The sequence below is a fragment of the Cordyceps fumosorosea genome (genome assembly GCF_001636725.1).
Source record: "Cordyceps fumosorosea ARSEF 2679 chromosome Unknown scaffold_13, whole genome shotgun sequence".
In the NCBI taxonomy this organism is placed as follows: domain Eukaryota; kingdom Fungi; phylum Ascomycota; class Sordariomycetes; order Hypocreales; family Cordycipitaceae; genus Cordyceps; species Cordyceps fumosorosea.
In genome coordinates, this window is record NW_017387313.1 from 384,942 (window position 1) to 408,779 (window position 23,838).

At 54.6% G+C, this 23,838-nt stretch overlaps 9 protein-coding genes across 9 annotated transcripts; 4 read left to right on the forward strand and 5 right to left on the reverse strand.

Annotated features, from left to right (window-relative positions):
* Positions 1–298: 298 nt before the first annotated feature.
* ISF_05507 (DEAD/DEAH box helicase) lies at positions 299–2,435 on the forward strand (the record flags this gene model as incomplete). The annotated part of the gene is made up of 2 exons (XM_018849112.1): positions 299–526; positions 600–2,435. The coding sequence occupies 2 exons, from the start codon at positions 299–301 to the stop codon at positions 2,433–2,435; spliced, it is 2,064 nt and encodes a 687-aa protein (XP_018703683.1).
* Positions 2,436–3,276: 841 nt separating this feature from the next.
* On the reverse strand, positions 3,277–6,353 carry ISF_05508 (KH domain protein; the record flags this gene model as incomplete). The annotated part of the gene is made up of 3 exons (XM_018849113.1): positions 3,277–5,433; positions 5,492–5,761; positions 5,847–6,353. 3 exons carry the CDS (start codon positions 6,351–6,353, stop codon positions 3,277–3,279), a joined length of 2,934 nt encoding a protein of 977 aa, XP_018703684.1.
* Positions 6,354–9,882: 3,529 nt separating this feature from the next.
* Positions 9,883–12,309, reverse strand: ISF_05509 (hypothetical protein; the record flags this gene model as incomplete). The annotated part of the gene is made up of 1 exon (XM_018849114.1): positions 9,883–12,309. The coding sequence occupies one exon, from the start codon at positions 12,307–12,309 to the stop codon at positions 9,883–9,885; it is 2,427 nt and encodes an 808-aa protein (XP_018703685.1).
* A 917-nt stretch (positions 12,310–13,226) lies between these two features.
* ISF_05510 (pyrimidine 5'-nucleotidase) lies at positions 13,227–14,088 on the forward strand (the record flags this gene model as incomplete). Its single annotated transcript, XM_018849115.1, has 4 exons — positions 13,227–13,273; positions 13,329–13,357; positions 13,408–13,869; positions 13,925–14,088. The coding sequence occupies 4 exons, from the start codon at positions 13,227–13,229 to the stop codon at positions 14,086–14,088; spliced, it is 702 nt and encodes a 233-aa protein (XP_018703686.1).
* Positions 14,089–14,303: 215 nt separating this feature from the next.
* On the reverse strand, positions 14,304–14,845 carry ISF_05511 (Mediator complex, subunit Med21/Med9; the record flags this gene model as incomplete). Its single annotated transcript, XM_018849116.1, has 3 exons — positions 14,304–14,563; positions 14,625–14,739; positions 14,804–14,845. The coding sequence occupies 3 exons, from the start codon at positions 14,843–14,845 to the stop codon at positions 14,304–14,306; spliced, it is 417 nt and encodes a 138-aa protein (XP_018703687.1).
* A 413-nt stretch (positions 14,846–15,258) lies between these two features.
* On the forward strand, positions 15,259–16,599 carry ISF_05512 (translocation protein SEC62; the record flags this gene model as incomplete). The annotated part of the gene is made up of 3 exons (XM_018849117.1): positions 15,259–15,700; positions 15,777–16,327; positions 16,411–16,599. The coding sequence occupies 3 exons, from the start codon at positions 15,259–15,261 to the stop codon at positions 16,597–16,599; spliced, it is 1,182 nt and encodes a 393-aa protein (XP_018703688.1).
* Positions 16,600–16,935: 336 nt separating this feature from the next.
* ISF_05513 (ribonuclease T2 precursor) lies at positions 16,936–18,250 on the reverse strand (the record flags this gene model as incomplete). The annotated part of the gene is made up of 6 exons (XM_018849118.1): positions 16,936–17,367; positions 17,441–17,706; positions 17,760–17,771; positions 17,833–17,926; positions 17,994–18,049; positions 18,100–18,250. 6 exons carry the CDS (start codon positions 18,248–18,250, stop codon positions 16,936–16,938), a joined length of 1,011 nt encoding a protein of 336 aa, XP_018703689.1.
* A 787-nt stretch (positions 18,251–19,037) lies between these two features.
* ISF_05514 (Acyl-CoA N-acyltransferase) lies at positions 19,038–19,673 on the reverse strand (the record flags this gene model as incomplete). The annotated part of the gene is made up of 2 exons (XM_018849119.1): positions 19,038–19,196; positions 19,260–19,673. The coding sequence occupies 2 exons, from the start codon at positions 19,671–19,673 to the stop codon at positions 19,038–19,040; spliced, it is 573 nt and encodes a 190-aa protein (XP_018703690.1).
* Positions 19,674–20,563: 890 nt separating this feature from the next.
* ISF_05515 (phospholipase D) lies at positions 20,564–23,665 on the forward strand (the record flags this gene model as incomplete). Its single annotated transcript, XM_018849120.1, has 7 exons — positions 20,564–20,810; positions 20,866–21,050; positions 21,105–21,510; positions 21,569–21,668; positions 21,724–21,930; positions 21,984–22,086; positions 22,145–23,665. The coding sequence occupies 7 exons, from the start codon at positions 20,564–20,566 to the stop codon at positions 23,663–23,665; spliced, it is 2,769 nt and encodes a 922-aa protein (XP_018703691.1).
* Positions 23,666–23,838: the final 173 nt, after the last annotated feature.

Consider the following 23,838-nt stretch of genomic DNA (forward strand, 5'->3'; position numbering starts at 1 on the left):
ATTCTATGTCATGAAGAATTCCAGGTGGTAGTTCAGCAAAAATTACTTGGCTGGCATTCAAATGAGATACACTAATAAGTCAGTTGGTTAGTAAATTTCAACTGAGCCGTATCAGTTGATAAATAAAAATTTGGCTTACATAATGGCTTTTTTTCTTCAAGGTTCGTTCTCCTTTGGTCGCCGTTTTTTTTCCTGAGCAAGCGAAGACCAACTCGCAGGCCTCCACTCCGTTTGCTACGAGAAGCAGTATTGAATCTGGATATTCCTCTTTTCTTTGAGATGTCTTGAGTAAGATGCAATGCTACGAAACATCGCCAAATGTCTGCTGCGCCCCGGCGCGGAGACGCGCAACCCCGTCGTTACGGTGCTGGCTCATCGTATAGCGCAGGCGTCCACTACCACAGCCAAACCTCAAAAACCCCAATTACGAGACTACCAGCAGGACTGCATCCGATCAGTCGTTAACAGCCTGAAATCCGGTCAAAAACGAATCGGAATTTCTCTCGCGACCGGAAGCGGCAAAACTGTACGCCCCACGCCACCACCCCGAATCACTTCACCTCGTCCTTAGAAGCCCCCTTATCTAACACCCGTTACAGGTCATCTTCACACAGCTCATTGATAAGATCGACACGCGCGCCGACACCGGCGGCGACCGGACACTCATCCTCGCGCACCGGCGGGAGCTCGTCGAGCAGGCCGCGCACCACTGCCGGCTCGCGCACCCGGACAAGACGATCGAGATCGAGATGGGCTCGCAGCACGCCACGGGCACCGCCGACATCACCGTCGCCAGCGTGCTCAGCATCACCTCGCGCGACCGGCTGGACAAGTTCGACCCCACACGGTACAAGCTCGTGCTCGTCGACGAGGCGCACCACATCGTCGCCGCAGGCTACCTGCGCACGCTGCGGCACTTTGGCCTCGACGAGCGCCGCGCCGCCTCGCCCGCGCTCGTCGGCGTCTCGGCCACCTTTTCGCGCTTCGATGGGCTCAAGCTCGGCGCCGCCATCGACGAGATCGCCTACCACCGCGACTACGTCCACATGATCGCCGACCGCTGGCTGACGGACGTTGTCTTCACCACTGTCGCCTCCTCCGCCGACCTCGCCGCTGTCCGAAGCAGCGCGTTCGGCGACTTCCAGACTGGCGAGCTCTCCCGCGTCGTCAACACTGAAGCCGTCAACGACGTCACCGTCCGCAGCTGGCTTGCGCGCGCCGCCGACCGCCGCTCCACGCTCGTCTTCTGCGTCGACCTGGCGCACGTCGCCGGCCTCACGGCCACGTTTCGCCGGCGGGGCGTCGACGCCCGCGCCGTCACTGGCGACACCCCACGCGCCATCCGCGCCGAACTCCTTGCCGCCTTCAAGCGCGGCGACTTCCCCGTGCTCGTCAACTGCGGCGTCTTCACCGAGGGCACTGACATTCCCAACGTCGACTGCGTCGTCCTCGCGCGGCCCACGCGCTCCCGCAACCTCCTCGTCCAGATGATCGGCCGCGGCATGCGCCTCCACCCGGGCAAGCGCAACTGCCACGTCCTCGACATGGTCTCCTCCCTCGACACCGGCATCGTCACCACGCCGACCCTCTTCGGCCTCGACCCGGACGAGCTCGTCACCGCCGCCTCCGTCGCGCAGATGCGCCGCCTCCGCCAGAAGCGCGACGAAGAAGCCGAGCGCGCCGCCGAAGCACAAGGGCCGTCGCCCCAGGTCAACCCCGCCACCGCTGTCACATTCACCGACTACTCGTCAGTGCTCGACCTCATCGCCGACACGTCCGGCGAGCGCCACATACGCGCCGTCAGCCAGTATGCCTGGGTGCAGGTCGGCCCGGAGCGGTTCGTCCTGTCCGCGCCCAGCGGCTCCTACATCCGCCTAGAGCGCATTCCCACCGACTCGCCGGCATCCTCTTCTTCGTCCACCGCCACTACCACCACCGCATCCCCATCCTCCTCCTCCTCCGCGCCGCCCCCCGCCAAGCCCACGTACCGCGCCGTCGAGATCCGCGCCCTCCCGCCCGGCACCGGCACCCGCTCGCCTTACGCCGCCGCGCGCGAGATCCTCACCGCCGCCACTTTTGACGCCGCCGTCCACGGCGCCGACAGCTACGCCGCGCAGGCCTTCCCGCACAGCTTCATCCACCGCCACCAATCGTGGCGGCAGGGCCCTCCCACGCGCGGCCAGCTCGACTGGATCAACAAGCTGCGCGGCGGCGGCGGCAGCGGGGCTCGCTCCTCTGCCGCACCGCCACAACCCCTCGGCTACAAGGATCTGACCAAGGGCAAGGCCGCCGACATGATCACCAAGCTCAAGCACGGCGCGCGCGGCCAGTTTGCCCGGATCGAGGCCGAGCAGAGGCGGCGCGGCCGCAAGGTCTCTGCGTTCCAGGAGATGCGCCAGCGCGAGGAGGTCCGCGTCGGGCCAGTGATGAGCTGAGGTCCCAGGAACGGGCCAGCATTGTACAAAAGAAAAGCCTTGTGTTCTCAGAAAAGGATTTCAAGTGCATTATTAGAATTCAAAACGACTTGGTTAATGTATAGGGCGTAGAATAAATGGATACCATAATCAAAAGGACGGAGAGCCATTGGTGTGCCCCGTCTATGTAACTTAGAGTATATATAATGAAAGCGTTCGACACTGAAACGTTTCTACGCACTCTTCTCCTTCATAAAAGCGCACTTCGCATCTAAGGCGTTCAAGTTTTATGATAATGTACCCGGTGCTGCCATACACACCTTCCCGTCGGTGCCATTACCTGAAGGGACTCGTCAATGAATATGATTTTCGTCTCATCCCATGTTTTAATCAAAATACGGCCAAGGAAGTTTAACAAACGTCACATGTCATCGAAGGAGCGGGCGGCAAGATCCGCAGGGAGGCAGAAGCTCGTCAATTCAATGCAGCTACAAGTTTTTTGCTTCGCTTTCGAACTGGTCTCATGCTGATCGCTCATCATGCAATAAACAAAACAATCCTCCACGGACAACGCTATCTTCATCTCCGGGGTATTCTGATTTTCATCGGGCTCGACTTTTTTCTTTGCAATGGGGTATATGGCAGGAATGCATCCATAGCCAGCAACAACGTCATGTAAAAACAGAGACATATAGGCGTAACAGAAAACAATACAAAGTATCAATTGAAACACATAATCGAAGCAGCAAAGACAGAGAAACGAGCGTCACCAGATACTCGCGTTCTCGTCCGGGTATTTCTTTGCGCCAGGGTATATCCAGCCGGGGTATTTGAATGTATGGGGGGCTCTAGGTCGAGAAATCTAACGGAAATGCCCACTAGGGGCGGGGTATCCAGAATTGAGGGAATGGGAAGTAGACGGGCGCCCGCTATCGCCAGATGCGCGGGTGCCGTGTCTGGGGGTAATGTCACCCCCGTGAGGGATGGCGAGCTTGGCATCGACAGGGCCCAGAAGACGAACGCCCCAAGGGTTCTCTTCATCAACAAGGTTGACACCGCTGTCGTTCCAAGGGTTTCGATCGGCGTTGAAGCTGCGCGTGGACTCAATCGAGATGAGGGACGACTTGGAAACGTTGCTAGAGCCTTTGAAAAAGCTGCCGTTGGCCGAGTGGGAACTGTTCTTTCTGCGGTCCAAAAACGAAGACAGAGACGTCATGCTGCCGGGCTTGCGAAGGCGATCCAGGATGCTGCTGCGCTCACGAATGATCTCGGCGCCGAAAGCAGACTTGGTGGGTGTCTCACTGCCGACTGAGGATGGAGCATGTTGCAGAACTTTGGAATCAAAATACTGCAGAGAATCTTCGAAAGAGTCAGAAGTGGGCCGGGGAATGAATCCCTTGACGACGGTAGCGTCCACTGCAGCAGTGGCGAATTGGGCCTCAAGGAAGTCAACAGCATCCCGAAGGCCACCGGCGTTGTTGCGAGTGAAGCCCCAAACAAGCGTCACGGTAGGGTTTCCGTCTTCGGTAAGCTCCTCGGGGTTCTGATGAACGGTAACGTCTACCTCATACTGGCTCTTCAGCTTCGGCATCAAGTCCTTGGCAAAGTCCGGCGACTCGAGGAACTTGACAAGCTCAGGGGTGCGAGCGAAAACGAGGTCGTGCTTGTCAGGGACCATGCCGAGGAACTCGTCAACACAGTGTGGGACCTGCCACTGCGGGCCGGTAACGGTGACCTCATCGCTAGCCTGCTCAGTGCTGGGGAAGCTGATCTTGCAGTTGAACTTTTGCTCGAGCTCATCAATTTCGGACAGGCGGGCGATAAGCTCGCGGTGGTAGAGACGATCCACGTTGACAATTTGGGACGTGTACTCGGAATCTGCTCGGTCAACCATCTCCAAGATTTCGTTCTTGACGGCATCCAAGTTCTGAGCATTGCGAGCAGGGGTCCGGCAAATGACGTTGTCGACCTTGAGATCATCATCTTCGCGGCCCATGCCGCCTCGGTCCATGGCATTCGAAAACTTGACAAAAACGGAATGCTTCTTCATGATGCGTTGAATGTGCTGGCCGCCGATACCGATGATTCGTTTGTGGTATTGATCAGGAACGTGGAACGAGATGGAGGCCGGCATTTCTTGCTCCACGAGGGTGAGTCCCTGCTTAAGCGATTCGTAGCTGGCAGCCATGACATCAATGTTGAAGTTGTACTCGTTGAAGCCATCGAAGATAATCTGGACGTTACTCTGCCCCATGATCTTGTTGATTTTACCGTTCTTCTTGCCGCTGACGAATTCCTTGTGTTCATTTGCAAGTTCAATCTTGACCCGAATCTGGTACTGAGGCTGCGAAACAAACTTCAATTCCGAGATGACAGTCAAGGCAGCCTTGACAGCATCATCAGAGCCGGTGACGGTGAATGACATCTTGTCAAAGGAAACGTCGGCATCCGAATTGGCACAGATCTCACCAAGTATGGCCTGCGTGTCGGCCGGGCCCGGGAGTTGTCGGGCATCGGGTTGCTGCATGAACCATGCAGCCGAGTAAAACTGGCCGGCAAGAGACATGAGCTCGCGAACGGTGCGCTCGACAGGCAGACCCTCGCTTCCCTGAACACGGACTGTGGTACGCTGGCAAGCCAAGGGCGGGAAAATGATATGAGTGCCATTGGCCTCGAGAACCTTACGGACCTTTTCGAGACGGTCAAGAAGGATAGTGTCGATCTTGGAGGCAGGAATGTTGACATCCTTGACATAGAGACGGATGCGGGATACACTTTCGTGGAGCTTCTGTTTGGCAAGTTCAATCGCCTGGTGGGATTCACCGGTGATGTAAATGTCGGCCGGGTCACGTCGATTGGCGTTCGGAGGACAGTAGCGGTACATTTGCGAGAAGAGCGGCGGGAAATAGATGGCAGTTCCGGTGGATGACTCGATGAGCTTGATGTTTTTGCGATGGCGGCCGCAGACAAGCTGATGCAGCGAAAGCTCGACTCGGGTGGCATCGACAAGACGGCCCAGCTTGTGACTAGTTAATAGGTTGATGCAGGAAACATGGTTTTACCGAAGGGAACTTTACCAAGGTATCGATGTGAATGAGAACTCGCGCCTTGGCATGCTCGGAGGATAGAATATCACCATAAATGGCGATCCTCCATCTTTGATCCATTCTCATCTCGGAATCTCCGGAGACACCGTCAACCATGGGGGTCAGCTTTGGGCCAAGTAGGAAGATGTCGACACCACAAAAACTGGAGATTTTGTCGAGGGTTTCAATGACGGGCTTTTTAAGAACGCCGGCGTTCAGATCGCAGACAAGCTTGCCATCGATGTCGATGATGGTACAGCGCTGTATAAAACGAGTGGATTAGAACAAATTTAGTAGGCAAGGGAGACAAGTAGGAACATAATTCGGTTCAAGGGGGCTACCATACCAAGGCGATTGGGATCTCGTTGAGGATCGTCTCACGGCTCTTGTGGACAAGCTCGGGTGAGCCGGACAGGCAGACGGTGGTGATTTGCTGAGCTCTGCCATTTTTGGGAGCAGTCGAGATGACCTGCGCCTCGATTGGAAGAGGGCCGCTGGATAGGTCTCTACAGAGGCGGTGCAGGTTGTTGAGGTTGTGGGTGTGGGCTGGAAGCTCATGAACCTGGACGTCATCGGGGGCATCCTCGGGATGCGTCCATCGGAGTACAGCGTCAGCAGTGGAATGCAGAATGTCCTCAGTGTTTGGGCCGGCGAGGTCGGACGAGAAGGGGACGTTGAAGGAGTAAGTAATCGTCGCATCGGCAGCCTGCGGATTGGTGAGGGCCGGACCAGCCTGCGGCGCATTCTTCGGGTGGGCGTTGAGGGGATTGCCGGGCATGTTGGGGCGTCCACCCATGCCGAAATTGGGACTCATCCTCTCGGACCAGTGCCGCATATTGGCCAGCTTATTCATGGTCGGTGGATGGGTAAACGCAACAGAGCTTCAGGTAGGTCGAGGTTGTCGAGGATACGGCGGGTCGAGGCAGCCGTACGGGGTATCGGACGGGACTCGAGGACGGACGGAAGCAGCGGAGTAGATACCAGCAAGACAAGAAGGCAGGAGCGGCAGAGATACTGGCATGAATCGAGGGTTGACGCAGGAGCGAGTGACGGCGAAGAGAATCGACAAGAGCAGACAGGGCAAGACACCAAAAAGGACCAGCAACGGGGAGGGGGTATCTAGAACAAGACGCTGGGGGGATTTGCTGACGTGGATGAATGTGAAGAGAAGGGGGAGGGGAAAGGAGATGAAGAGAAGAGAAGAAGGGGAGGGGAAGACGATGGTGGAGAGAATTGGACGTGAAGTAATTCTTTCCGAGGACTCTTTGAGGGGGTGAGAAGGAGAGTAATCAGGAAGAGAGGAAGAGGGCGGAAAATGGCCAAGAGAGGAGTGCTAGGTTGGCAGCAGGTAGGTTAGATTTGGTGAGGTAGTACCTGGCTGTGATTGATTTAGTTTGGTTTGGTGGACCGTTCTGGGGGGGCAAGGGAAAAGCCCAGCGCGGTTTTGCTGCAAACGAGAGACAGGCTACCTGACGGGGGTAAAAGTCTGTGTACTATTTTCGATATTTTTAGTTTATTCTTCTTCCTATTTCCTATTAAATTTGTTTGCTTTCCTATTCTCCGACAGAAAGAGGGACGAGCGTGTACTTTGCACGAGCATGGCTCAGCTGGGTTTCCCGGTTTGCGGCGGTGGTGGTGGTGCTGCGCAGAGCCCTGTAAAACCTGAGTTTTACTGGGAGGGTCAAGGCGTTGGGGGCTACTGAACAGCACAGCGAACTAGCCTGGCTGCGAGCCAAGGCAACAGGAAAAGCTGCAATGTATTAGCCGTCTCGGCTCTTGGTATCTCCACGCCAGATTTATTAGACAGGATACTTGGTTATTGTCCGCAGCTGGGGCGGGCTGTGTACGTTTCCATGGGGCGATTGTCAGCGGGGGGGGAGGGGAGCTGAGAGCCTGGTCTCCCCAGCTTGGGCCAGCCCTTTCGCTTATCAGCGTGGTTGAGAATGTCAATATGCTGAGCGAGACCATGTTGGCCTTTTCCGCATGAAAATGGCTGCAGAGGGCAGAGACGATGCGTGTCTCGGCCCGGAGGACCAAGCAATCACGGCAGCTCCTAAACTGGTGCGTGTAGCTTCTGTCTTGCGCATCAGTGCAACCAGGCCAGACCAGACCAGAACCATGCTGCAGCCACTGCGGACGGATAGGCAGGTAGGCAGGCAGACGGGCAGGTGGTGGGCGGTGCATGCAGCTGCGGGCCTGCTAACAATTAAGGTACCAATGTACCTACTACAATGCAAAGTATCACCAGTAGCAACGGCTGGATTCATCTACAGGTCTCCAAGTATTTAACAATAGTAGTCGGCCGGTTTCATCGGTAACTATGTAGCCGGGTATCATTACTTTTAGTTCTTATACTCTCCTGTCCCGACTTGTAGTCTGTCGTACCAGTACCGCCCGAGCCACCCAGGAAGTTGCCGAGACAAGGGTTGCCATGGCCGCACACACCATTGCCCAGCCAGTCAATGGCCACAAATCGACTGGGTTCGATGTTCGAGGTCTGCCCTGACAATGTAACATGGCTGCCTGCCTGCCCGCTAAAACTGCCTGCTTGCTGCCTCTCACTTGCTAACGAGAAAAGAGGCTGGGCTGGCGGATGACGGGCGCCCATCACGCAACACGGAAGAGGTCAAGGCCCTGTCGTTGGTGGCCCATTCTTGTACATCCCAAGTGGGTTGCATCTTGCTCGACGGATACAATTTTTTTTATATTTTGTCGGGTTTTTGTCATCTTCTTTGTGGCCCGTTTTGCCCTTCTTCGAGGGCTGGAGCTACTTGCTAGGTAGGCAAGGTGACTCTTCCTCAGTACTCTCGCTCACCCTCCTCATGACCCGTGATAACGCGTCGACGCAGCATCAGCTCTGACATCGCGAAAAGTATACACACATTCCACACACCACCCCTGCAACCCGCCCTTCTTCGCTCACTATCCAGTCGATTCATCCCAGTCGTCGGGCGGGGATGCGGAACATGCATTCCAGCTCACCCACTCGGCCACTGGCAAGATCTTCTCAGTGGGACCTCTGACCATGCCTAGGTCTTGAACGTGTCCTCTCAAGTCCAGGCCTCTCTCCCTCGATCAACCATCTTGACTCCCCGCACCGGCTCTGTTCATTACTCCATGCTTTGGAAGGCCGTTCCCGCTAAGCAACTATTGAGTCGTCCTCGACATGGAGGCTTGAAGATGATAGCCGTGGTGAACATCACACAACCATTCCTGCGCCATTTTCAACATGGCTGTCTGGGAGCTCTCCTCCCTTGCTGTCTATCCGTACATCAAATACTACTAAGTAGCAGACAGGCCTTCGCCCAAAATAGAGGTAAAGCCAACCACTCACAAGCCCGCACATCCTGTGCCATGCATGCTACCGTCGTTAGTTGAACACCTACCGATACGAGAACTGGGACGAGAGGACAGCTTTCCACTCCCATCAAGCCACAAACATGGTAGCTTCACCTACTTACTAGTCCAGATAGGTCACCAACCTCACTTACCAAGGGCGACGCGCCTCTGCTCAACAAATCCGGCGCTTCGGCTACCCCAGCATGAAGCTGTAACGTGGGCGTAGTTGGCCGACAATCGGCTGGTTTGCAAAACAAGGGCCTGGATTTGACTATTATGCATGCAAAAGAAGCAGCCACCGGCCATTCCATGCACCATCTCGCCCCTGCCCCCCAGAGTCATAAAAATAGACCTGTGTCTCATGTCGCCGTCGTGCCCGCAGTCCCTCCGTGCCGTCAGCCGAAGAGTCCCTTCTCGATGCTCTTCGGGGACGTGCAACACTCCCGTATCCGACCCTGTCAGGGCTTGCTCTTTCTTGCTATTCCCCAGACCCGACGACCCTTATTACCCGAGGCCTCATGCAAATTCCCGTTGCCCGATGCCATGAAACGACCGCTCTTGCACAGCCTGTAGATCCTTGAAACCTAAAATATCTACTTTGTCCTGCTGTTTAGTCCCTTTCGTACGTTTCTACCACATTGAAGAAAACGAGTAAGGGGCAACTCCCAATAATTGCAGACACTGTAAGTGAACAGTGCCCGATTAACCGAAGGCTTTCCCGTTTTGTCCCGCCCCTACCCGCCAGACTGATGCATCTCAACTACAGCAGACCAACCTCAAACCCTCCAGGCACCCATCGGCCGCTGCCTGTCCTTGCCAAACGCGACCCAAGCCGGCCATCTAATGTCTGACTTCTGTGCAAACGTCTCGGCCTATTCTTACATCAACAGCAGCATGTATTATATGTGTCTATGCACCTCAGCAAAGCCAGCATCTAATATTGAACACAAAGCGCAAAGATAACAATAGGAACCCATGCCAACAACGCTGTTCCAACATGGTTTCCCCCATCCCAAGTGAATATAAATGCACCCTACGCTACATTACCGGAACCCATCCTGCATGGTTCCGCGCCCGTATCTAGCATCTTGAGCCATCGCAGTACGAGAGCTCGCTGCCTCGTTTGATGCGTCGGTGTACATATTAACAACGCCGCCCGGTCGATCCATCATGCCTTGATTATCGCCCCACGGCCCGTAACTGTAAGTCGTGAACACGCGCGCTGGTCCGCGGCGCTCGGCGCCATATATCACTCCTGATGCCTCCGGCCGCACATTCGCCACCGGGTCATGAGGTCCCGGGCCACTGGTGACCCGAGTCTGTTCTGTAGGGTGGATGCTCGATGCCCTGTTAATATATTCCCGCCCTCCTTCTGCATATATTCTCTGCTCCTGTGGTCGAGGAGGAACAGACTCTCTTGTAGCAGCCAGTGGTCGTGTTGAGTACTCTCGGTAGCGGACATCTCTGTTCTCAAAGGTGACGTATTCGGGTTGCGTCAGAATGCGCCGGGGTGCAACGTATGGGGATGCGGCCTGAGCAAACATATATCCTCGTTCCTCGAGAGCACCTGGTCCCTGGTATCGAGCAAGAGGCGGCACCGGTGGTCGATCAAAAAGTCGATCAGGGTCACCTGGTAGCGGCGACGGCGCCATGGATTGGCGAATAATCTGTCTCGGAGGCTCAAAATACTCGCGGCCATAAGCATCATACAGTATTCTACCCGGATGATGTTGACTTGTCGCCTCGTGAAAGACGTCGCCTTCAGGGTGTACACTGTAACGAGTGGCCTGAGGTGAATTTCGATAGGGCAGCATGACGTCTGAAACAACATCACCGCGAATGTTTCTTCCCATGTGGGACCCACGAGATGGATATTCGGGAGCCAGAGCGAGCTGTGGCATATGCTCTCTTCTGTAACCATCGTCAGTGACTACGCGCTCAGCTGCACGATCTCTCGAGACTCTCGCGTCATTGGATATGGTCGATGCAGCTGCGAAGTACACTCCACTTCCATCGTAACCGACCGGCACCTGCTCTTGGCGGTTTTGAAATGTTTGGGGTGCCTCATTGGGGTTGCTGGGTCCGCTGGGCATGGCGGGATCGTATGACATGGCGGGATCATATAACATCTCATCATGAGATGAGTTCTGGTTCTGCTGCTTGAGCTGCCGCCGACGCTTGCTGGGCCGAATATATGATGGCCCGGGAAGGGGTGAAGGGGATCGCGGCTCAGCTTTGATCTGATGCGTGCTGCTTGCGAAAGACTGTTGGCTTTCCAGTGCCAGCCTGTCGGACTTTCGCTTCTTCTTTTTGTTTTTGCGTTTACCCTGACCACCTTGAGACGAGCTCTCTGGGCTCGTCCTTGAACCTGGCTCGCTTCGGAGTGCCGCCACTTGAGCAGGTGCTCTGGCACTGTTAATAGAGTTCTCGGCACCACCATAGAATCCCGGGATCTCGCTTGGTTGCGGTGGCTGGGCTGGGTAGCCAGTAGCCAAATAGCCAGGCAGCGCCCGCGTTCTGTTCTGGAGTAGAGGCGATGGGGGGTGCAGGTCGATATACGAGGATGGCTGAATTGGAATAGTCTGTTTACCAACAGATGCAGTCGCGGATGATGCAGCAGCATTAGGCTGGCTCAAGCCAGTAGCCGAGTTGTCAGCGTAGTTGTTCAAACCTGGCAAACTGCTCGGTTGCTTTCGCACAGCAGGGGTTTCGGTGAGCTCGTCGTATGTGCGGAGCTGGCGCGCCTTTGTCACACTACTAGTACGTCGCTCATCTCGGGTCGTATCCTGTACTGCGTTTGCTGTAATTGAATTCGCCGGGGGCGGCTGTGCAGGAGCGGTACTGGCTGCAGGGACTGCGGAGCTGACGGGGACCGGCGATGCCGGTTGGAATTCGGGTGTATCGTGCTGCGACGAGTAGAACGTATTATCATCAAACGAGTCTTGGTCTGGTCCATTGCCACTGCTAGCACCTTCCTGTGTCTGGGCGCAGAAGTTCACTTCTGGCACAAGGAGTAACGCCTTGGCGAGGACAGCTGATGCGTCGAACTCTGGTAGCGTCCCAGAGCCATTCTGTTGGCTGGAATTCCGTTGCACATCCTCCCATAACTCCTGTTCTATTCTCTTTCTTTGTCGCTGCAGTTCGGCGCACAACAGCTCATCGGGTTTTGATAAGTGTACCGGATGGGGTTCGGGAGGCGGTGCCACGTTTGGTGTGGCAAGGAACGATCCTACAGCGTGCTTGGAGGCAAATGCCGTGTTATCTTCTCGGGGTCGGTTCTCTGGAGTGCATTCATGAACATCATCGGTAGATAGCGATAGCGCAGCTTCTCTCAAGGAGTCAGGAACCTTGATGGTGGCATGCTTGCCAGCAAGAATCTCATCACGGAAGCGGATGATTTTCTGGTACTGTTGCAAAACGTGCGACTCGGTCTCAGGGAGACCAGGAGCCAAGACGCTCTGCAAAGCCATTTCGTGATCGCGTTGAATCTAACAGCAATTTTTTCGAGGTTCATATCCGGAGCAGATTGTCTCGTCTGCCTGTTCGTTCGCTTGGTAGTTGCGCGGCGCGCGAGCGAGTGGCAGGAGCGGCTACGACTCTATCGTGCCTCTTGCTCGTAATCTCAGTAACGTTAGGGGAACAGTCAAGCGACGCTTCTGAAGAAGCTCCAAGTGAGGAGCTTGCGCAAGCTATGACAAGACGCACTGAGCCATTCTGCTCTGTTGGTCTGGGCTTGTTTCCCTGTCCAAGCTTTTGTCAAGGGAATAAATAAGTAAGAGGCATGTTTAATTTCGCTTTTGACTGGAATATCCACATGTCTCAGGCGGTGAGTCTGGCAGAATGGCCAGCCACAAGCCTACGCCATCTATTATTAAGGTGCCAGATGAGCATGAGTTTACGTGTTCGGGGCTTTTGCTTTTCTTTTGTAAATCCTTCTGTAAAGTTTTTGGGTCCTATGTAGCTGAAATCTATCACTTTCAACTATTGGTAGCACGGCCTTTTGATCTCTTTGTGCTCCCGTGTCTCCTTTCTCCATCGCTTCCCGCGCCAAGGCGTGGGTAGGCTTGCTTGATGTGACTGGCCAGTCGGCCCAGTTTAGCGGGATGACTCAAGGTCGGTGGAAGGAAGGCCGTCCTCGACGGCAACCTAATAAACGGCTCATGAGCGCCATCTACATCTGTATCACCGAATTGCACCACCAACCCATCCGTACATGATATTGCTCCAAGAGATTGCCTTGACCTCACGCACAGCTGGAGACTACATTGCCACCTCATCGGAAGAGTAGCACAACAAGCCACTCGGCGCCTTCCGGCCGTCAAGAAACAACACTTCGTCTCAGTCACCAAAATACTCGCCTATTCGATCGTCGGCAACAATATCTAAAATGACTGCCACAAATGGAGGCCGGTCAAAACTGCCCGTCTTGTTCTTGTAGGAGCATGCCACTAAGCTCAATCTCACTGCCAGACTAACGCGACTGCAACAGCGACATTGACAACTGCCTCTATGCGCGAAGTAAGTCACATAGAAATAGTGTGAAAATGCAGGTTCTGACAGCTGAATAGGCACCAAGGTACAGGAACTCATGTCTGATCTCATTGACAAGTACTTTGCCCAGCATCTCAACCTCCCCGACGAGGAGGCGGTGCGGCTGCACAGCGAGTACTACACAAACTACGGTCTGGCCATCGAGGGTCTTGTGCGCCACCACGAGATCGATCCCATGGAATACAACGCCAAGGTCGACGACGCTCTTCCGCTCGAGACCGTCATCAAGCCGAACGCAGAGCTGCGCCAGCTGCTCCAGGACATTGACAGGAGCAAGGTCAGACTCTGGCTCTTCACCAATGCTTACAAGACGCACGGCGAGAGAGTCGTCAAGCTGCTCGGTATCGACGACCAGTTTGAGGGATTGACGTACTGCGATTATTCTGCGGTGCCGTTTGTCTGCAAGCCCAATCCCGATAGCTACAGGAGAAGCATGCGTCAAGCCGGCGTCCAGAACCCTGCCGACTGCTATTTCGTCGGTAAGTTCTAGTTTGTCGGTCTTGAGGGGGCCTATCTGCTGACCGCGTTTCAAAGACGATTCGTACAACAATTGTAAGAGCGCCAAGGCCTTTGGGTGGACGGCCGCTCACTTGGTCGAGGAGGGCATCAAGGAGCCGGCGACACAAGCATCACAGTTCCAGATTAAGCACCTGAGGGAACTCCGCGACATTTACCCCCAATTTTTCAAGTCGAAGTAAATCATCTATTCGCGCTTAGTGTAATCGCATACTAGAATAGCCGAGCTAGAAGAAATGAGATAGACGGGCTGTAATTAATGCAAAATCAGGGGAGCGCCCGCGCAGTGGCAAATTCACTGTGGCCACAAACCAGTCCAGGGCCGGTTCCCGTTAACTCCTCGCTACCCATGTCATGAAAAAGCACCTGTTTTGGCATCAGCATCATGCGAAGTCATTCAAGGTCGTCGAATGCCGCAAATAACCGAGTCCAGCTGCCCAAGGATGGCGTCGCGTTCCTTGAGCGCCTCTTGTCGCTCGGCTTCCGCCCCCTTCAGGTCCTCCTCGAGGTCCTTGATGGCCTTTTCTTGATCTTGTTCGCTATTGTTCAGGCCTGGAAGCAGCGATATCAGGTATTCGATCTGCTGCTCCTTGAATATGAGGTCGCGCGAGAGTTCGTTCAGGCCGGCTGCGAATTCGTCCGCTGGGAGGGGATCGACTATGTTTTGCTGCCGCGTTAGCAGACAGAGCTGCCTTTTTGGTACGCTCAAATGACGAACCTTCTCTCTGCTCGGGCTCGAGCTTCACGTCGCGGATCTTGTCATTCGGTCCGAGAGTTTGGAGATCGTGTCGCCGATGGACAAAGTGTAAGGATGCGACAAACTGTTGCGCGAGCTGCGGACGATACGCGTTAGTTTCTGCGGCAGCGCAGCTAAGGCATAGCCGGCGCATCACTTACCTGGTCAACAGCATCCTGTAGCTGGGTCAGACTATCACTCATTGTGATTGCGCGCTGCTTGAGATGATTGAGGTTCGCTGGATCGGTTGGGCGTAGCTTCTAAACAGGTTAATGCCTTTCTAGCGCCCCACGTAAAGCCGCCAAAGTGCGATATTAGCACTGGTGCAGCCTTGACCGGATCGCGGGTAATAGACGATCCGGCGCACCCAAAGCCAAGCAAAGCCACCTGGTCAGAAAAGTGAATGGGCCAGTTGTGTGATAGGTGTCATCCCAGGAGAGGAGTGACCACATTAAATTTACACTTCCGCCAACCGCACCAGCAGTTGCCTTCTTTTCTTCTAACCACTTGGGTGTCCGCTCTCCGGATTTTACGAGTTGTTTCAATTTATTTCATCGCCAACTCGGAAGTTTCCCCATCTCATTGTTCGCAGAAGCCCCCAACGCCCGCGATCGCAATGTCTGCGCCGCCGCCGCAGCAACAACCCCCCCAGGGCGGCATGCCCATGCCCATGCCCGGCCCGGGCCAGCAGCCCACGCCCGAGCAGATCGCAGAGTTGCAGCGCCGCATCACCGAGGATGCGCAAAAGGCCGGCATGACGGTCCCCGAGTTCATCGAGCACATCAAGCGCCAACGGATGCAGGCCATGCAGGCGGCCCAGCAACAGCATCAACACCAGCACGGCGGCGACGGCCACGACCACGGCCACTCGCACGACCACGACCAGGACGGTGGCCACGGCCACTCCCACCCGCACCAGCAGCAGCAGGGCCAGCCCCAGCCCATCACCCCGGGGCCGCCCAACCCCAAGGCCATCGCGCTCGCCAAGTTCCTTCGCGGGCAGGAGCTGAAGCCTCGCACCGTCATCCTCAACGGGGAGCGCAAGGACATGTTCCGAGGTACGGCTCTCTTTCCCCAGGCAGGCCTCAAAGATGGCGACCCGGCGCGCAGTTGTTGCTAACAAGGAGTGTGTAGTCAAGCGTGCGCTGCGAGCCCTCCAGTCCCCCGCCTACGAAAAGGCCCGCAAGAAGAACCCCCTCCTACCCGAGATCACCGACCGCGCGTCCCTCGAGAACACGTTCAAGCTTCTGCCCCTCAGCATGCTCGCGCTGCGCGTCTCCCAGATCGAGCCCGCCCTCGGCCCCAACGGTAAGAAGCCCAAGCGCGTCAAGGGCCAGTGGAACGTGCGCATCGAGCAGCAGCAGGAGGCCCAGGACGAGCTCTACTACGTCTGGCTCTGGGAGGGCAGCCAGGTCAAGCGCCAGCTCTACGCCGCCCTCGCCCTCGTCGCCATCTTCGCCATCGTCCTCTACCCGCTCTGGCCGCTCAAGCTCCGCCAGGGCGTCTACTACCTCAGCTGGGGCATGCTCGGCCTCCTCGGCCTCTTCTTCGCCATGGCCATCTTCCGCGTCATTCTCTTCTGCATCACATACTTTGCCGTCCCGCCCGGCCTGTGGCTGTACCCCAACCTCTGGGAGGACGTCTCCTTCATGGACAGCTTCCGACCCGTCTGGGCCTGGCATGAGGTAAGCAAATCAGACCCCTTAGATGCTCCGCGCAAGAGGAAATGTCTGGAAATCGGTCGTCTATATGCTAACCAGCCATGTAGACTGAGAAGCCCAAGAAGAAGAAGAAGCGTGCTCAGCAGGCCGGCGCGACCAACTCGACCATGGCCGCCGCCGCTGGACAAGTCGCACCCACCAGCGCGACCACGACCGGTACCGATACCCAGATCAACACGGGGACTCAACAGCGCTACGTGGCGCCCAAAGTGGAGGAGCTGACGGATGACGAGTAATGGCTAGGCGCGCATGTGGAAGTGTGAAGCGGGCTTGTGAGGAATGGACGCAAGGCATACGAAAAAATAATTCGGTTACATCTGATCTTGGCCGAGTGGAGGGAGGGCAGTGGAGGAACACATTTCGAGTAGTTGGAGTTTCTGTATAGATTTCTTTCTGCACCCTTCTATTGCTCGGAACGACGAAAATGGATGCTATTTTGGTTTTTATATATGATATGAAGGACGCGTACTTCACACTGTGGTGAATAACTGTCAATCAGTATATACAATTATATCCATATCGCTACTTCTTCTAACAAAGATCATCGCCTTCGGTCGAGAATCTTTTTCCGCCTAGTTCCTCTGGCAGCCAGTGGTCTCGCTGCCGTTGGCGCGCTTGTAGTACCAGACAGCGTTCTCAGCCTTGGCGCAGTTGCCGAGGCTGCCACCGACGACATCAGCGTCGACGCGGACCACATCCTTGTTCTGGACGCGGCCGATGACGTGGTTGTAGTACCAGACCTCCTGGAGCTGTGTGCGGCCATTGTCGCGGGAGCCCTTGCCGGCCGCGGTCTCGTTGTACTTGGGGCCGCCACAGCCCAGGTAGGGGACCTTGCCGTAGCCCTCCCGGAGTGCGGCCTGAATGTGGGACAGGGTGTAGGCAGTCGTGTTGGAGGGCTTGATGCCGGCGTTGGCGAGCCAGTGCCAGGTAGGCAGGTCCTTGTAGTAGCTGATGACGGTCTCGAAGAACTCGAACAGATCGTCGTGCTCGTTGACCTTGGGACCCTGTGAGGTGAAGTAAATACGTTAGTAAGTGTTATCGCCGTCGGTTTTTACAGCGGAGGTATTGACGACGTACGAAGCATTCGGTCTGGAAGGTAGAGAAGCAGGTGGCGTGTTTGGAGAATTCGTGTGCCCAGAAGACCCAGTTAGGGTCACCTTGGCTGACCCAGTACTTGTTCATCCATGCAAGGAGGTCGGATTTGCCGTAGGACGCAAACCACTTGTCAATGGGCTCGCCCTTGTAGGGGGGGACGGGGGTGCCAGTGGGCGTGCCAGTCGTGGTGTTGGGCGAAGGCTTAGGGTCATACTGACGGCTCAGGTCGCAGTACTGGGTGTAAGAGCCTGAAGTAATAGTTAGAAGCGGTAGGAAGTACACCAGTTGAATCGGAACACACCATTGCAAAAGTCTAGAGACAGTTCCCAAGTTAGCGAACGTCAAAGCCAACGGAGGGCATGTTGGTTCCCCACCAGGCCAGAGACCGTGAACGGTCCAAGATTTCTTGGGCAGAATTTGGCCGTTGCTCTCCAGTCCAGTGTACACGTCCCAAAACTGGGTTTGAAGCTACTCCGTCATCCGTTATTAGTTAATCATGTCACAACCACAGCGACGAAGCCTGTTGTTTCCGTACCACCAAGCCTCCAAAGGTCTCGGAGCAGCAAGTGTCGACCTTGCCGGGAACTGCACCTGCGGAGCAAGAGAGCACAGGCTTGCCTTAAGGAAAAAAAGTTAGCGACCAGTGACACGAGAGTAGCCATCGGCTCGGGAATCTGTTATGGCAATCGCACTCAGAACGCAGGTGTGGTTGTCGCTGGTGACCCCAGGGTACAAGGCGGCGGCGGCGAGCGGGACGAGCGCCGCAGCGGGGAGAATGGCGGAGTTGACCATTGTGGCTGGATGAGCAGCAATTGAACAAGAGGAAGCAATGGGCAGTTCGACGATACCAGTCAAGGACAATCAGGAACGAAAAAGAAGAAGAAAAGACAACGGTCAGACGCGGGCTCTTTTTTTATCTCATGGACTGCCTGCTCTTTTCGTGTTAGCTGGGACGCTCAAGCTGGCCCAGGTTCCGATGAAGCAAGGCGGCCAATTGCGGGTCAGAACTTTTGACGACGCCATCATCATTGCGGAACTTCAGCTAGTGGAAAATGCGAAGAATTTTTGTACAGAGTATCTGTGCTTGCAGCTAATGTGTGGCGACCGAATATTGCTACAAAATCTATGCCGAGCTGCCAATAACGCGCCTGCACAACCACGAGCCAGCACCTGGCGTTGAGGCTGGGGCATGTCCATGGCGAGCACCTGGGGAAATGCAACGCTGTGGTAGGCCAATTCGGGCGAAGATGGCTCACGCTAGCCACTGATCGCACGAACATGGCTGCGCTTCCTCGGTGGCCCAACAGGGGAAGCTTCCACACCTACGGCCATGTCCGCTGGAGACGGGAGTTGCAGAACGAGGTGGCTTGCCAAACAGACGTTAATAGCCTTAAAAAGTTAATTCCCCAACGCCGTTTTTCCTTCATCAGTAACGGCTTCGAACAACCGCGTGGTAAAGTGCCAGATCGATGGGGCTGGTGATATGGGCTGCCCACATGTGCGCCATGTCAGTCAGGTAGTAGCTGCAACTTGATATATTGGTCGTCTGATCCTATCGCGCAGACATGCGTTCCCCTAGTCATTCGCCGTAGTCTTTCGTCAAGTCTTTGTAGAAGAACGTGCCGCCTTTCAACTCTCCTGTGGGGCTGATGCCATAGCCGGGGATTTTGCCTACTTCAGTGTATCCGAGTTTCCTGTAGACAGCTTCGGCTGCGGATCCCGTCTCTGTATCCAGGAGCTGTAAGAAAATGAAAAACATGTTAGCGACATCACGTCGATACCCAGATTGATGCAAACATACAAGCATTGTTCGATGCTGCTTAAGTGCCTCCGCCTCGAGCGCATTCATTAATAATCTGGCGCCTCCTCTGCCACGGAAATTCGTGTGTATAAGCAGCTTCTCAACCATGCATCGAAAACCTCCCGTTTCCGACCATGGCATGAACATCATGACGGCGCCCATAATGTCGGGTCCTTTGATGCGGCCAGAGGGCTCCAGGTTATCTACCAGGAGAAACATAACCCGGTTGCCCTCCGAAATCTCTGCTATCCGGCCCTTCCACCATGACAGCAGCTTCTCATGCGAGAGGGGCGGCAAAAATGTGGCTATTGTGCGGTCCAGCCGGATGCAGGATGCATGGATAGCGGCAAGATACGGCGTCACATGAGAGTGCTCTTTGGCGTCGAACAAGACGACGGACGCCGAGTGCGCCATGATGTGTCTACCAGGAAGTAGCCTCCAAATTGGAAGAGCGGCACGGCGGCGAGCAATGCGCGATATGCGATGTGCTGTTTGCGATCTCGGAGATGGCGGATGCTGGTGAGCAAGGTACGTTGGCGCGCCGCAGCGACGTTTTCGAAACGGAATGCTTGCGATCTGCGTCGGCTGATTGACCCGTGCTTGGAGATGAATTCTCAATTCGATGATATGCTCTGCTATTGGGACGTAATTCGGCACAGATTCTGTGGTTTCAGTCGGCTGCCCTGTCCAGGTTTTGGGGATTTTTTTCGTTCTCGTTGAGGAAAGTGGAGGAGCTTTGGCGGCCGCGTACCTTGACTTGAGGCTAGAAGCGAGCATCACCGGGTAGCCCAGTCCTGTCTCCTGCATGCAATATGCATATAATGGCAACTTCGCCAAGCAGCGATAACATCATATCGAAAAATGTCTAAGATCACCGGAAATAGAATCGAGAAGTAGAGGGGGAGAGCAATGAAACAAAAAGGAAGCTTCATCCTCTCCAGCGTACGACGATGGACCGAGATTCAGTTGTTGCGTTTGTAAGCGTTCTGCTTTGAGGGCAGGCGCTGGCCGACTTTGCCTCCACCAAATTATATCCTACCTACTTTATGAATCAATCCCCATCGATTCTATTCATACTCACCACCTACGATCCTATTTCGACGTTTACTAGTCCCGCCTCGCCGGCGAGGTTGCATCGTATGTTCATGTGGCTTGCTTGACCCTGTACACGTTACCATCAGCCAACGGCGCTAACTAATCTGCTCGACTTTGTTCCCAGCCTTCCACTTTCGACGCTCCTTCTTACAATGTGTCTATATCGTCGTTCGACCTTCACTGCCACGGAAAAGTACAGGTGTTCAGAAATGGAGCCCGATTCCCAGGCGTCGGAAGCCCACCACCAGACGCCCTTCAAGAAGGTCGAGGCTGGGCTCGAAGCGCTTTTCGGCGGCGAGAAACACTCTCATTCCCACGTTGGACATGTCTGCGATCACTTGCACCCTGAGCATATTACCAATCGCTATCACTCTTTTGCGCCGGAAACTACCGGCGATGCGAAATGGTTCGTCGACGGCTGCTCCTACTTCTACGCCGTCTCTCAGGCGCTCGAGCGTGAGGGAATAATTCTCCGTCTTGAGTTGTGTAGTTTGCTAAACTCGTTGCTCAGGGGCCCAGGAATCAATCTATATTCTTGACTGGTGGCTAAGTCCCGAACTGTACCTGCGGCGACCACCTTCCAAAAATGCACAGTATCGCTTAGACGCTATGCTCAAGGCTGCTGCCGAGCGTGGAGTCACTGTCAATATCATCATTTATAAAGAAGTGCAAGCTGCATTAACACTTGATTCCGCTGTGAGCAAACTTCCACAAGTCGCCTTACTAGAACATCCTCTCACAATATTGTAGCATACGAAAAAGGCACTGGAGGCTCTGCACCCCAACATTCACGTCTTCCGCCACCCAGACCATGTCCTCACTGGGTACGATATCAAATCAGAGTTTAAGAAAGCTGTCAAAGATCTTACCCACTTTGAGCTCGCTAAGGCATCGCATGCTGCTATCAAGGCCATCTACGGGGTTACCGACGACATTGTCCTCTACTGGGCACACCACGAAAAGCTCCTCATTGTTGACAGTAGAATGTGTTTTATGGGCGGCCTAGACCTTTGTTTTGGCCGCTGGGATACCAATAGCCACCCAATTGCTGATGCGCACCCGGGCAACCTGGATGCCATCATCTTCCCTGGCCAAGATTACAACAATGCTCGGATTTTTGACTTTTCCGATGTTGGCGACTGGAACCAGAATAAGCGTATGCACGAGAATCATTCCTCCTGTACTAAGAACTCGATTAACTGACGAGTCTATAGTGGACAGAACTCAAAGCTCAAGAATGGGGTGGTCCGATGTGGCCCTCTGCATGACGGGCGGCATCACTGAAAGCCTCGTCGATCATTTCGTCGACCGATGGTACGTCAAGACAATCCGATACCTCTTTAATAGTCATTTTCTTACGAAACAGTAGGAATTACATATATGAATCCAAATACGGCGAAAAGAATGGCGACAAGTATACGCTCATGGATGCCCCAGATCCAATCGAGGAGATTGGGAAGAGTGTGCACCAAGCAGTTGGTTCACTTAGAAGAAAATTCACCAGGGGTCTACGCGGTCTCGGCCGTAAGAAAGCCGCAAAACAAGAAGACAAGCTGCAACTTCAGCTTACTCGCAGGTAAGACCACTCTGCTGAGAGCAGGCGCGTCAATTCATGCTAATTGGAATCAGCTGTACTCGCTGGTCCTCCGGTCATCGCACAGAGCACTCCATTGCCAACGCGTACGTTGATGTCATTTTAAAAGCCCGGCATTTTGTCTATATTGAAAACCAGGTACGTAACAATAGATTTGTGACTTGCGCATATTGGCCCCGCCTCTCATCCTTCCAAGTTCTTCATTACCGCAACAAGCAATAAACAGCATCCCGTTGTGAACAAAATAGGTGCAGCTATTGTTCAAAGAATTCGCCGCGCTCACACCAACAATGAGCACTTCAAAATCTGGGTTGTTATGCCTGCTGTTCCAGCTTTTGCTGGCGATCTCAAGTCCAACGATGCGCTTGGTACTCGTGCCATTATGAAGTATCAATACAACTCCATCTCGCGTGGAGGCCACAGCATCATTGAACGCCTTCGACAGGCCGGCATTGAGGACCCTAGTGACTACATTAGCTTTTACAACCTGCGCAACTTCGATCGTATCAATACCTCTGCCACTATGAAGGAAGCCGAAATTAAAGCTGGGGTTGAATACGAAGAGGCAAGAAAGGAGCATGACGACCAGGTTGGCGCAGGTCGCTTTCCTCAGGGCGAGGGTACGGGTGGAACTAAGTATTCTTACAAACAGTACCAGGAGCAAGCGCAAACGGTGGCAGACGAGACAAAAGATTCCATCGTTGCTGCCTACATGGATGGACGAGACGAGCTCTCGCATTTTGCCTGGGATGGTAATCCAGATGCCGAGATGGATGCATTCGTTAGCGAGGAACTTTACATTCACTCGAAACTTCTTATTGCCGATGACCGTCTTGTCATCTGCGGCTCTGCGAATCTCAACGATCGCTCACAGCTGGGCACCCATGATTCAGAAATTGCCGTTGTCATCGAGAACGGCCCTTCAGTGTCTAGCACCATGGATGGTAAGCCCTACGAAGCCTCCAAGTTTGCTTCATCCCTTCGCCGCGAAATTTTCCGCAAGCACCTAGGTCTGCTCCCTCACCAGGACCCTGAGCAGCCCAACACAAACTGGTATCCCATCACGGATTCCCTCAACGAATATGACTGGGGCTCACCCGCCGATGTTCTCGTCCGCGATCCTTTGCATCCAAACTTCACAAATCTCTGGCGCGGTACGGCAAAGTCCAACACGGAAATATTCCGAAAAGCCTTTCATCCTGTTCCAGATGACACGGTGCGGACCTGGAAGGACTATGACGAGTTCTTCACCAAGCGCTTCAAGACAGCAGCAGACGTTAAGAAGGAGAACAATCCTAGTAAGACGGAGGCTCCGAAGACAGACGACAGCCCCAGTGAAGATGCCACAGAACATGGAAAGAACACTTCGAGCAGCGAAACAGATGGAGAGTTCAAGAAGGAGGAAAATGGGGAGCTACAACAGGCTGACGAAAATGTTCAAGCCCAAGAGCAGGCTCAGGTTGACCAAGACGCCCCGCAACTCGAGAGGGAAAAGGAAGACCCCAAGAAGAACGAGGATCCAAAAACACCTGAAAAGGTGGAATACGGACACGTGGTCCGCAGCGAGTTTCCCGGTGGTATCAAGGAGCTTCGGGAATGGCTCGGCCGTGTGCGAGGCACCCTTGTCGAGATGCCGCTTGACTTTCTGGTCGATGTCAACGACATTGCCAAGACGGGCTTGAAGCTCAACGGTTTGACAGAAGAGATATATACCTAGACGAGATTTACTACGCTTCCATCCCCGACCTATGGAAATACAACAGCAAATTTACTTGACGTTTGGTGCAGAAATTTTGTATTGGCTCACGTGAAGTTTGTTAAAAAAAAAGTCGAAGGAAAAAAGGAAATGAACATGCAAGGTACTGTACAGAATCACACACCAGGCAATAT